The 14386-nt window shown below is 42.9% G+C and overlaps 1 protein-coding gene across 1 annotated transcript in view; it reads right to left on the bottom strand.

Moving 5' to 3' along the window:
- Nucleotides 1-1307: 1307 nt before the first annotated feature.
- The window catches only part of LOC135911003 (nose resistant to fluoxetine protein 6-like), a 37267-nt gene continuing 24188 nt past the window's right edge, over nt 1308-14386 (bottom strand). The window contains exons 11-15 of the mRNA XM_070533300.1: nt 12675-12797; nt 9455-9575; nt 7186-7375; nt 4673-4815; nt 1308-3138 (exon numbers count right to left, since the gene is read on the bottom strand). Coding sequence (XP_070389401.1) covers nt 2923-3138; nt 4673-4815; nt 7186-7375; nt 9455-9575; nt 12675-12797 — 793 coding nt within the window. The 3' untranslated portion in view covers nt 1308-2922. The remainder of the gene's footprint in view (nt 3139-4672; nt 4816-7185; nt 7376-9454; nt 9576-12674; nt 12798-14386) is intronic.

The raw sequence follows: 14386 nt of genomic DNA, 5'->3' as shown, positions 1-14386 counted from the left end.
CAGGCTGAGGCTTACGTCACCTAGCAACGGGCTGTCAGCGCACCGCGGCTTCGCGCTCGTCAATGTCGCAGCGCCCTCGCTATCCACTGCTAGCTGACGTAAGCAGAACGTCGCGTGGAGGCGCGTGGCTTCACGCTCGCTGCAGCTTCCCAATTACTTTTTTTCGTGCGCCCTCATAGCCGAAATTGTTCGTACCACATTTCCGGAGGTTCTCGAATGTTTTTTCTAGACCCAAAAGTGGATAAGGCTTGAACGGACGGTTTGCTTCAATTTCCCGATTACGATGAGCCCGCTGAAACTAAAATTATAAAAGATATTCGATGGATGTTTATTAATTAGCAACCAATCACCAAGTAATTCACCAAGTAAGCCGATTCTTTTTCAATATTACCTAAAGTATTCGCAGAAACCGCGGTAAGGTGTGTGACTGGACTAGTAGGTGTTGATTCATGACGTTTTATTGAGTGTTTGTCTTCCTTTGCCGCCTCGTTCCGCATCGTTTGTGTACTTTCGCGCTTTAAAACATTTACTTTAGATTAGATTATGGTGTTTTACGTGCCGAAACCAAGATCTGATTATGAGGCACGCCGTAGTGGGGGCTCCGGAAATCAGGACCACCTGGGGCTCTTTAATGTTCACCTAAATCTAAGTACGCCGGTATTTTTGTATTTCGCTGCCACAGAAATGCGTTCGCCGTGGCTGGTATTTGATCCGCGACCTGGTGCTTAACATCTCAAAACCACAGCCCCTAAGTAACCACGGTGGGCTGCTGTGAAACATCGTGGTTTCTAAAAACAACCGGTATAATTGCATGGTAACCCAGAAATAGTTTATCTCGGCATAAGGAACACCGACTTTAAAGAGGTTCATTGCAGCTAATAAGAAGCTAAAAACCACCAACTGGAAAGAGTATACGAGTTTTTTATTTTTCCATCTATTGCTTTAAAAAGATGTCTTAAAAATCACACAAGAAAAATCCCGCACATCATGCACACATGACTTTGTAACTCAGTAACACAAAATGATATCGCAATTTTCCTTACTGCATATGTCGGGACATTCGAAGCAAACCAAGTTTACGTTGTACACACAACCCTGGGGTAACTAAATTACATGTGAAGCTTTTGCAAATCTATCGTAAACCTTCCAACAATTTGATGATATGTGCAAATTTAAAGACCAAATATATATATATATATATATATATATATATATATATATATAGTTCTTTTAGGAAGCCAACACACAATGAAACAATGTAAAACATAGGGGGAATTACTTGTCCTTACAAATTCCATTACCGCAATGATAAATAATGACAGTGACAGACAGACAGACAGACAGACAGACAGACAAAGAACTTTACTAATGGTCCTGAGAAACCGCGTTAGGGTGCCTCCCTTTTCAGAGAGTCCCTGTAGACGTCGCGGGCCGCATCCACGTCGGGGTCGGAAGGTGGTGGTCCTCCGCCCTGTCACAGGCCCTCTCGACAGCCCGTAGTTGCTATGAGAGGTCACCATTCTTAAGGGCTGCCCCCCAGTCGGTTAGAGCGATGAGCTGTCTGTAAGCGATGAGCTGCGTAACGCACGGTATTGCCAGAGCATATGAGAGAAGGAGCAGTACGCCTCCTCACAGTCTGGACAGTGGGGTTCTACATTAGGCGCAAAGGGACTGAATCGGCCCCTAGAGGGGAATGACTCCGTTTGGAGCATGCGGAAGGCCGACGATTGTGGTCTAGTAAGTTTAGGATGTGGTAGCTGAAAGGCCCGCCGAGAAAGTTGATAATGAGCTAAGATTTCATGGTAGGTGCGAAGCGAATCCCTGTACAGTCCTAAGTCGCCGCCCGTGAGTTCACCGCAACCGCCGCGGTATGTAATACCTCGCGCACAGTCATGGGCTACTCATTGGCGTTAATAACGTCAGAGTGCATATTGATTCCCATAGGGGCCGGGAACCATTTAATGATATGAAAACCAGCCGCCCAGACGCTGCCGAGGATGGCCGCCGCCTCCTTTGAGATCGAGCTGGAGGGGAACGCTCGGGCTGCAGACTGTAGCCTGTAAACATATTGGGACGTAGATGGTCCTTCAGTGCTATTGCTAGAGCAACCTGCTTGGCTACTGTTGCAGATATCTTCTGCGCGGATGCTGAGTTAATGTACGTTCCATTGGAGTCAACCGAAACTACGGCATAGTAATCAGAGCGCCCGTACTGGGCGGCGTCAACGAAACATGCCAGATTCGAAGTGGCTGCAGCCACTTTTAACAGGGAATGAGCCCGGCCTATCCGGTGCCCTACATTGTATTGAGGGTGGACGTTAAGTGGCATGGGATCTACCTTGAACGTATCTAGGACCATGGGTGATAGGGTCTCGTTGCGCTCCGTGATTTCCTGGTGACCGTATCCAACGGATTCGAGGATGCGTCTCCCCGCTCGCGATGATGAGAGTCGTATTATTTGGGCCACTCGTTGGGCCTCCATCGCCTCTGACAGGGTGTTGTGCATGCCTAGTTGCATGACACGCGCAGTGCTGGTGGTGAGTGGTAAACCCAGCACGCGTCTGATGCTTTTGCGCATGAGGGCATTGATTTTGGCCTCATCCCGTTTAGACCAGCGCAACGCGGAGGCTACATAGTTAACATGGCTCATCAGAAACGCGTGGTAGAGTCTGATGAGATTGCTCTCGCTGGAGTTGGCCTGGAGTTAGAGTCCAGGCCTTTTAAGCCTGTTAAGTGGTAATCGGCCAGCTTTCACCTATACAAGAGACACCGCCACATCTTCATTGCATACACTTGCGCGCAGTATCACAGCCACCGTTGCACCGTTTTCATCACGATATGCTTCCGCTGAGCGTTCTCAAAGTCCACAATCGAGGCCGCACAGATTAATGACGACTGACAGAGTATACAGCCGGCTGCCGAATTAACATCGGGACGACACACCGTCTTCTACATTTATCTGGGGCTTCGCATCGCTGGCATTTTGTTGCGTTATATGCCGCTTCCTCGCATTTCCGCCTCCGCCGAAGAGTCTGGTGAAAATGAATTTGCTCAGAGCACCTGTTGGAGCTTCACATGCGAGGAAAGCCAGGTAGGCCAGTAGGTAGCTCCACGTGAGAACTGCGATGAAAAGCATGGTCTGGAAAAAAACAATGGCGGTAAGTGAAACTGTGCACTTAGATGTGTTATATAATGAGGTCTCAAAATTTTCTCCATCGCAGAAGCAATAAAGGTGTGGCAGGTAAGCGGTATTGTGTATCTTCACACGTGTAAGAAGGCAAGAAATTTAATTATTTCGACAAAGGATGCCATGTGTTCCCGTGATCCACTGTGACTGAACCACATTTGATAGTGTGGCAAGATAGTGTGACAGGGAACAGGAATGTGTGTTTTTTTACTAGTGCGCCATAACGATAACCCGTGCAACTGCTAATTTCTCTGGTCGAGAGTGCTGCTACGGCAGTTCTGTTGTAAGGCACTATTATACAATATTTGCATTGTACTGTGGGCTAGATTACTCTGTGACAAGGGCTCGTGACAATCCTATCAGAGACGTTCAATATTACGGGTTCAAGCAACAAAATTTAGGCATCAATTTGGGCCTAAACATCGCGTATTGTCTAGCTTACCGCTCATTTCGTTAGTTATTACTCGATATCAGAAGCGCCCTTCTTTAACCACCTATGCCACACTATGCGCTTCACAGAATAACAAGCCCCACAGGAACAGTGCGCCACATTTAATGCCGTCACAGTTCGTTAGACTCCAAATGCAGAGGAATGTAAAACACTTGGTACAATCTTCTCATAAATTTACTGTTAAAGAACAACACGCCAATAAAGAAGCGCTGGAATATAGAAAATGATAATCAATCACAAATAAGCCTGAAACGTTGACATACTGGCAATTCAGATAGAAATAAGAAGGTAACACGTACCTACAGGGAAATATGTACAAGAAGAATGAATATATCAAGCTAGCAAGCACAGGAACCGAACACTAAGATGTAGTGAGCATAAAAAAACCAATACTGGCGTCAATCAATACTCAGGCACATCACTGATTGTTAATAAACGCGCTGAAATTTTCAGGGCTGTGCTTCGTGCGTGTAGACTATTCCACAGTCCGAGAACTCATGTTGATCCATACCGTCGAGCATGTATATCTCAGCAAACTTTTGAAATATTGAAATAAGATGCTGCATAAAAGATGCTCAAGTTTCTTCCATTAATTGTCAGATTACGATTAATCTAATACTGGCAGTCACCTTAGTGTGCACCTTCCTAGCTGAGCCGTGCTTATACCGACTTCATGATTACGCCAAATGAATGCACGTTGCCATAATTACTTAGTTAAAGGACACAATTTTCACTCCCAAGGCGCCTTTCAACCACTCAACTTCAAGTAGTTACTGCCGAAGCACAAGAAACAATCTGCTAACACACACTTACATAGAAAGTCGGAAATCTGACCAGATGATATAGCTCATGCCTAGCACACCGTCAGTTTGACTGCGGTATGAAGTCCCGTGCTAGGAAGGACTGATTACTGGTTAGTGTACAGTTCAAGGCTCATATCCCTCGAAGAGACATTTCTGTGCACACATAATAGTGCTGCACGGAATTTACAACAACAGACAAGACAGCACTTTTATACCTGCGGTAGGAACTTACCAAATTAAATAGTGACCAGTATATGCGCTCCCTGGAGGCATGTAGGTAAAGTTCGATGAAAGGTACGTGGATCAGGTACACACCAAATGAGAGCTTGCTCAGTGGCACGAATACATTGCACGACAAGAACTTGCTGACAAGCCCTGAAATGAATTGAGTAGAACATTATCTATCTGTATATATATATATATATATATATATATATATATATATATATATATATATATATAAATATATATATGAAATCTGTAACAGTGTTTAACAAGAGTGCAGCATCAGTGATCCTAGCTGATTTTACCACAATTCATGGTTTGACAAATAGCCCTGACTAAAATTGTCATCCACTCGAACGTAGCACGAAGTTAGAAAGGAAAGGAAGGACATGTGGGTGTCTCAAAAAGAAAGCTTCGCTGTTCATGAGAAATATGATCTGGTCCGAGATTTGAATCCTGGACCAATGCCTTTCCAGGAGAGATCGCCTTCAACATTTCATGTAACCAAACGATGACTTGTCTACATGTTTACTCAGCCATCATTAAACAACTGGAAGACATGTGCAAGTGGCAGAAACATTCAGAAGTCATTATCACCACCTAGCTGTTCATAATAAATAGTTGAACGTAATCTCGACGACTCGGCATCTTCACTTCTACGGGGGTATTCGAGATGCCAATGCACAGAGGTCAACGTCTACACATTGCTTTTAAATGTGTTCGATCACACTTTACATTGCGCACTCCGCAATAAAGATAAAAGCACAACCTATTTATGTAATCCGTATTTTTTCTTTCGGTAATACCATACAATTTATAGCAATTGCCGAAACAGAAATACCCACCTAAAAATTTTCGTCATATTAATATAAAAACGCACATTCCTAAACCACGAAACCACTCCCCGCGACAATCTATGTTTCATTTCATTCAAGCGATTTCAAGGGTATCTTTTGGCAAAGCAAGGCAAAAGTTGGGCACAATCTTACTAAGGCCTTTGCCTCAGTCATGCAGCACAACTAACCGTTTGCGTGTTAGAGAAAGGGTAGGTATCGTGCCTAATTCCATACTTTGAAAGAGATCAGTCATTTTATTCTATAAGATATTCGCCAGCAAAAATCTCCATTGACCATATTTTACTAACACACGACAGCTTGATTCATTCAAGCAGCTCGGAGGAATGCACAGTCACTGTTTCGGCTCTAGCTTTCTGGTCATCGCATTCATGTGCTTCACCTTCAAGAAAAGAAAAGAATTGAAGTAAGTACCCAATGGCGTTATTCAAGCATTTGTGCTAATTATTCTTATCACATCTACCATAACCAGGAACATGCGCGATAAGCACAAAGCTTGTGCCGTATAAACTAAATAGCATGTACGAGGGTACTTCCAAGTTTGAGCCAGCTAAGCCACATTTGAGCCAGGTGGCTGTGCTGACTTTGATAATAAGCGCACACCAAATGCTCGATTTTATAGTGCTAGTGAAAGAAATATCACCGAAAGAGGTCAGTGGCAAATTTAATGCCTCGTCATGGCTACGACAATGATGTTTTTTTTTATTTTAAGTGTGCAATCACCCCTTCCGCTTTCTTCCATGAGAGTCACTGTATACTTTGCTGTAGTTGCCAAGATGCATAGCTGAAAGTGGTCCTTCTCAAGAATCTGACACAATACTATGTGTTAGTGCAATCACATAGAAAATATGGTGCTCTAAATGCATCGCGTGTGCTTTGATAAACTGGTACAATTAAAGGATTATTTTTCTCCATTCTGCGTTTTATTTTCAGATCATAGACGGCTCACGGAGGGCCGATCCATGGAATATCAAGGGCAGAGTGTTCTGCTCTGATTACTGAGGAAGCGCGCAAAGAACAACGTCGAACTAAATTTCTTTAAGTATTGCAGCCGAAGTCTGCAGTAAACGGCCCAGCGTCCTATACAGCGAGAACTTACCATGTAATTGTTTTGTGCCTTCCTGTGCGTTACTAAACGCCAATTGTCACTATTATGTGCACGTGTGAAGCGGTGATTGGAGGATCCTCGACTCTGTATTCTTGAGAGGATAACAGAGGTGTGATCACTTTCCGAAGAATATTGCCATGAGGTCAGTGTGCCTTTGGCCAACCGTGTAGCCTATACATTCGAACAAACATAAAGCACGTATAGAAGACATGTGCTGAAGTATGTCGTGAGATATACGATGGATACCGACTGCATACTTCAGTAGATCTGTTCTCTGCCTCATACTGAATCGCGTATATTACTGATTCTAAAGGATGGGGAGGGTGTGGTGAATTTATAAGGTTTCAATATTGGGACGGTATTCCACACAGTGAGAAGGATGAACGAAGATTTCAAGATCGTTGGGTATCCAAATGAACACATGCTAGATGTTCAAAAAGTTTGTGACCCATACTACATTATAAGTCCATCGATAGTATCAACGTGACGTCATTGCGCCAATAAAGTATTCGAGGTGATAAACAGCGACCGAAGAAGAAACTATTTGAGCAGCCTCACCGCCTCGTCCAGAAGCGCACGCCAATGTGATCCAAATGAGGGACACCGACCACAGGATCCGATCAAAAAATGCCGCGAGCAGCTTTACTGCTTCCGACGTGGGGTCGGGGCTGCGGTACCAAGCGAGCTTCATGAATATGCAGAGCAAGGCGCAGCTCACATAAACGCACCAGCCTGTCACCTGAACGGTCTGGAAAGAAAAAAAGAAATTGATCAGTGAGTGAAACATCATTAACTGAAACTTTCAGTGGTCATGGCTTTAGCAGAGTATTAGCAAATAAAACCTTCTGCCTATTCTCTCCGCAGTCGTCCGGGGCGCAAATTTGAACAGAAGGCGACTGCGAACGTACGAAACCGCGTTTTTGAAGGGGAGTTATTCAAGCACTCCCTACTTGCTAGCACTATTACCCACCGCGCTTCTGCGCCTTCCTTGACCCAAGGGAATCGAATTCATCGGGATGCCATTATATTCCCCCCCTTTTGCAAGAGAGCGTGTTAACATCGCAAATTCTAAATGATGCTAGTGTGCATATATACATGCAATGTTACTCGGCGCATTAGTTTGGTGACTATGTAATTGCCGATGTCAATGTTTATTTAATGACAGAAACTGCATATATGGCGTCAGTTTCTTTCTCTAACTTTCACTTTTTTTTTCTCTGTGGTTGTCAAAGTGTGTTTTAGGAGCATTTTCTACAAACGGGTGTTCCATCCCTTCAACCTTATCTATTATGCAACATTTTTGTGGGAATATATGTCTTTCACATCGGAAAGGACTCCCTAGTACCAGTCCTTCCCTAGTGAAACGCATGTAAAATACCGAATCGCTGTCATAAAGCAACTGCGATGAGGTGATTTCAATTAAATCTGTGCTTATGAAAAAGCTGATGTAGTCACAGCAACCGAATTAGGATATTTATTTTAGCTTCAAATTTCTGCAAAGGCTGCCCGAGATCAATAAAAATCATGATATTTACAAATCTTTAACTCAGCATAAACAGCAGATATCGTAGTTCTCTTAGGTGCGTTTGTAGGACGCACAAAGGAAAAAATCAGTGTATTATATCCGACCTTATGTGACGTTGTTACAGCGTTTACGGGTGTTTTGCAAAAGCCGCTCTCAGAAATTGGTGGTATGTTTGAGATCAGCTTTGCGCTCTCTAGATGTATCAAGAGGCGTATTAGTCTCAATTAGCGGCTTAAAAAAGTATCTGCTTCCTACAATCCTTACATTCCAACTTTTCCTTGTATAGGCATGAAACCTCCTTCCATTCAGAGCAGGGTGTGCCAAGCAAAATATTTCACCTTTTCCACATACTCAGAAAAGGACTCCTGTGCTGAGGCTCTCTACTGAAAGGCAAGTCTACTTTGCCAACTTTTAATGAACGAAATTTGCTTGTCCTCTGCCTGGCGGGTTTTCTTAAGTTTATAGGGTAATGAGTAGGCATTGACAGCAGTTTAGCCCATACTTTCACGATAGTAGAGATAATGATATGGTGTGCAGCATGAATGTCACTACCAGCACCACATTAGTACGAACTGAAGAGGTGGCGAGTTCCTATATTGATGCCGCGCTGGTCAATGTGTTCAAAAATAAAACGAAACGAGACATGCACAAAAATTATATACAGTGCACTGCATAGTTATTGCATTGGCTTTTCATGTTAAATGTTATGAACGTTCATCAGTTTTTCAGGGTAGTTAAAAAAGCAATGGATGTACAAAAAAATGGAAGGACATCCAGCTTCCTCTTATGCTAAAAATTTATTTTGTTTTGTTGGTCTGTCAGTTTTATTAGTAAATGCTGAATTAAATAAAGCTGCAAAGATGTCTGTAATACTTCCGAGAATGGGCGCGATTTCAAGCCATAGAACAGTCATGTTGTTGTCATGTTAATTAACATGACACATTTATACGGCATTCGCCGCTAAATGTCTTTTGATGGAAACAAGGTACCTTGAAAAAATACGTGTTGATTGCGGACATTAGCAGACTCGCTGCTCGGTTCTTGCTAGTCATCAATATATTTGCCAGTTTTTGAGCAAGCTTTTGAATTTTTCACAAAATAGTAAGGCCAGTAAGGCCACCTCAAGCAGCAACAGGTCGTGACGATATTGAATTCGTTACTCTCACGCCCAGTTGTACGATGGCTTTTAATAGTATTATTATCACTTTTGCGTAATATATCGCTACACGTACTGTGTTTGCATGTATCTGAGTAATGCCAAAGTTATCAATAACTGAACTACTTAGACGGCTCATAAACTACCTTGCTTATTTTTCGCTGCCTGAAGTCTTGCACAAGAAGGTATGTCAAACACCCGCTGAAGTAGCACACGGCGTGATAGTATGGCCGAAGGTAGTATTCGTTCACAGTTTTGGACATCACTCTGCAAGAAACAGAGAAAAAATTAATCTAAGATCAACAAAAGTAAGCGCTGTATTGTCATACTTAAGGCAAGAAGGGTTGCGATATTTTTTTTCAGTGCAGCAGACCGCAATACACCTGACATCTTAAAGGTCATTCAATTCCTTAAAAATCCTAAATCACAGGTGGTTTGCATAAGTAATATTTTCAGTAATATAAAGGAACACTAAAGAGAAACTCTTAATAAAATTAGACTGATAATATTTTAAAACATTTATTTCGGTAATTTTGCTGTAATTGCTTATTTATGAGAAGAGAAACTGGATAGTTCCATTTCATGATTAGCATGCTCAAAACACCGTGTCGGTATCTCATTGCATCTTAAGAAAGTACAAAAGCATACTTTTGAGCAAAACAAGGAGAAGGTAAAAGCGGGAGTCAACGTTTCGAAAAAGTGGGCTTGTCCTTTTCAAGGCGACAAAGCTTATACCGCCTTGAAAAACACAAGTTCACTTGTCTGAACATTGGCTCCCGCTTTTAGCTTGTTCTCGTTTTGCTCAGGGTCTTGAATTATCATCTCCCGACTTTCCGACATCCCCGCGTTTTCCCTAAATGTATACTATTGTATTTTCTGTCGCTTCAGCAGAGTAAAATTTCCCGGAACTTACCATGTTTAACCCTGTAAGTCGCTACGTATTACATGTCCTGCGCTGAATTTGTGCTTCAAGATGCATATTTAACCCCGGGAGACTTCACACAATGCCTATAACTGCTTTATTTGTATACTAGAGTAAATTTTTAGCCGTAGATAGTTTAACAGACCGATTGCGAATTCATTAGTGCGCTCTCCATTGAAAACAAATAAAGTTCAACAATTTGTTAGAGAATTTCGGGGCCGCAGAACTGTGTGAGCATCTTAGGGTTAATTGTCGTCTCCTTCAGAACACCATATAGTGCATTTTTGTTGGTGCCGTCAGATGCCGTCAAAACACGTGACGTCTCGGCGAGCACGTACGAGAACGTGAACGCTGCGTAGCAGCCTGCGTTTCTTTTTTCGTCGCGTTTTCTGCCTTGGAAAGCATCTTATTGCGGTCACAGCGGAGTTTTGGGTATCGTAGGGGGCCTTTTAGTAACGCAAGGGTTGTGATTTTTTCTCTTTAGTGTCCCTTGATGCTCTTGAAATTAGGGTTCCAAATGAAACAGCAATAATAAAAAAAAACTCTCCATCCCGGCTCCGCGAAAGTGGATGTCCGGCGAAGCTGCTGAGTACCACCACTACAACTGCTTAGTGGGGTATCCAATGCTTTATGGTTTTATAGGTAGTAGTGATATTTTACAGTAACAGTAGGAATTGGAGCAATGCCAATTTTGACAGCATGCCACCGTCCATAGCGGTGCTGCAACAACATTGAAATCAGTTGCTAGGCTGGTAATTTAAGATACGAAAGGCTAGGGACCTGACACCACACGTCGCGAGCTGGCGTCACCGTGGTAGCTTCCGCAACCGCAATCTTTACCGGGAAACGTATGCTACGTGCTTTGTATAGGTATTACGAGCACCTTATCATCAATTATGTGTTTCGTATGCTTGTTTTGAGGTTGTTCTTATTGAAACGTATGCTGTTCTGCACGCTGTACGTGTGATTCCAAAGAATGTATGCACTGTTCCATTTGCTTTGATAAGTCGTAGAAGCCTCGGCCTCACGGAGGTATGAATGAGTGCATTTTTTTTTCTGAAGCTTAGGGGGGTTTTAGCCGTTGATGCTGCTAGTATTCGACATGTTGTTCTGCATGTTGTATGAATAATTCTAAAGAATACACGCAGTCTTTTCTTCACTTTGTTGTGTGTTTGTAGCTTCTGCCTTACGGGGTTACGGCCCATTGCATGTTTTGCCTCCTCACGTGGGTATGAGCGCTTAGTGCTTACGGGGGTATGAGCCATTGATGACGATATTTTTCTGTCGACGGACGCGAAAACATTCCCGCGTACTATAGCAGCATCCATCTTCGCTGTAAAAATAAACAATGGCTGCAACCACACCCGTCATGAACAATCAGAGCAGGAGCGTCACGAAAGGCTCTATGTAAACAAACCATCAGATATGTGTCCTGTGTGTGATGCACAGGTACAGCCACTTGCCTGCGTGTGTGCAATACTCATTTTCGTACCTGTGTGCTTTCTTCCTGTAACCTGAAGCTTTCAGAAGGCCATACACACACACTGCTTTCCTGGCTTCTATATTAAGTGTAATTCGTAAATACAATTTTATGTGTTAAGCCTTCACTGAACTAGGCATGCGGCGAAAGTACGTTTAGGAAATTAGTCACTTATATTTCGATTTGCTAGCGCCTGTTCGGCAAGTTTAATATCATATCTGTGCAATTTCGGTGTCCCGCGTTCTACTGCATGTAATGGAGGTGATATATGCGGCGCGTTCTAATTGGCCAACGCGCCGTTATATAGGTACGGATATAATAAGCAATTCAGTATTATTTTGCATCTTCTCTAGAATAAAGCGTCAGAGAAAACGTCAATTATTTTCATGTTGCAGTGCTGCCCTGTAACATTCCACACCTTTGTCCTTGCGCTAAGGCGGAATTGCGTGGCGAATGCAGTCAGTGTCTCAACTATGTCTCTTCAAAATGATATTACTCTGTGAGGTAGGCGTGCTGGGGATATCCATACATAACATGTCAACTAATACGTAGGAATTGTCTAAGGCCTTCAGGAGAGACTCTCGGCGAAAATGCGAAAATGTAAACAACCATTTTCGTTAACTGTTACCAATTCAAACTAGTAACATTTTATCAACTCATTGTTGGCAAGAAACGTTTCATCATTTAGGCACTCCCCCTAGCAGCAGCCTACGCAATGTACATCTCTGATGGTTCTCATCGTTTCAAAATTCATAAATGGAAGCTCAACCATGGTTATAAAAAGTAGCATCGTGCGCCGACTTTCGTATGCATGAACTAAAATATATGTTGTTCAAGCACTGAAAAAAACTTGACATGACTAACGTAATAGCCATGGCTATAAGTGCGTAGGCGGTAACGGCATGCTTTCGACATGAGGCTGTTCTGTTTCCCAAATGCTCACTTTGTTTTCTTCAACACTTACTGTAGAACCGGTCCGGGAAAGATCATGAAAGGCAGCAAGTCAGAACTGGCCACTGCCCATGTTCCGATAGCACAGCCCAGGAAGGACAACAGAATGAATGCCCCCACGGCCAGCATTTTCCGACTGGACAGACATTATAACATAGGTATCAAGAAAAAGAAATTGCCCGAAGCTTGATAAGAAACTCTTCCCTGCAGTTATGCGTCAAAGTGAGCCCTTTGGTAGAGAACGAATTTCCCTGACAGAGCACGAGAAAACAACCACACAAGAAAAGACAAGTTTATACATGCACAAAAGCACACAGCGCTCCTATTGACGCTTTTCATGCGCTTTCTCTCGTTTGTTAGTTGTTCGCGACGTATTAAGAAAATGAACGTTTTTTCTAAAAACACATATAAACAACAAGGGAGCTTCTTAGAATGAAATAGTGAGTTCATCTTTTTTCACCGTTGATGTTATTACCAATGTTATCATTTTTTCAACGCGTGCTGAATAGGTTCGATTAAATTCGGTTCTAATGACTGATTGATAGCGTATATTTCATTACGATAGCAACTATGTAGACACTCCTGGCGAATTGTTGCCGTCAGCGTCGCCATCTACGTGGTATTTAGCACATATTTGTGCATATGTATGCAATATATTTATCCATGCCGTATATGCCGAGAACACGTGGTGCTATTCAACCGTCAAAGTCGCTCAAACCGAGATTATATTCCTCACTGATTTATTGCTTAAAATTTCTTGAAGAATTGCAGCGCGCGGACAAAATTCATAAGAAACTAAATCACAGCGCATGCTTTTTCTACTAAATATCCTTAGGCTATATAAAGTGCAAAAAAGTGTCAATGGTCACAATATAAAACTGATGTTGTTTCACTGACGCCGCTTTTACTCGAGTGCAGTGGTGTTTGTGTGATCCGTTTACAGGAATTTTAAGGGCTCTCATGCTTTACAATTCAAAGCTTTTTACGGAGCCAGAAATTTTGTCGCGTCAGAATGTCGCGTCCGTGTATATTCGCGTCCGCGTAAGTTTAAAACACTCCTTCCCCTTCAACCCCTCGAGAGGAATCGAGGGGCAACTTTACACTCTGCTATCGCTGTGAGCGCTTCACACTTTTGGCGAAACTACCATTTTTTTGTTTGTGTCGTCGTTAACATTTATCATCATTCTCAAGTCAACCCTACCAAGCAAAGAAGTGTTGTGGCCTCTCCTGATGAGAATAGCACGTTTTCGTAAGCTTCACTACTTTTGCCCAGGCTTTCCTTGTACCCACGGACGCAGAACACTCGTTCGGGAAATTGAACGTTCCAGCAGAGCCAACGCAACCAATTCGAATGCACAATAATTCTAAGAAACGGATTTATAAGTTGTCACGGTTGAGACATTCTCGAGTAGAAATGCTTGCTTGCGTTAGAGGGACATCTTGGACCTCGAAATCCCAGAAAAAAATATTGGCAGTTAGGCCCCGTATAGCACCTTGCAAAATTTATTATACACCATTTATTTCTACGAACCCCTTTCTTTTTCTTTACTAGGAGTAGCATTCCTACTGACGTCATACTCGCACGTTTGTCACGTAGGAGCAGAAAGTCCCGACGTTTCGGCATTCGCTCCGTCTCGCTGGGGCTTTAGCGTATAGCTTAAACTAGCAGCGTGGCAGGCTACAGAGTGAGTGCTGAAACGCGGCGATTTTCTATTTCCAAGTGAC

Source organism: Dermacentor albipictus, chromosome 2 (genome assembly GCF_038994185.2).
Source record: "Dermacentor albipictus isolate Rhodes 1998 colony chromosome 2, USDA_Dalb.pri_finalv2, whole genome shotgun sequence".
Classification (NCBI taxonomy): Eukaryota; Metazoa; Arthropoda; class Arachnida; order Ixodida; family Ixodidae; genus Dermacentor; species Dermacentor albipictus.
The sequence above is the reverse complement of the archived record's forward strand: the minus strand, read 5'-3'. Positions and strand labels throughout refer to the sequence as shown.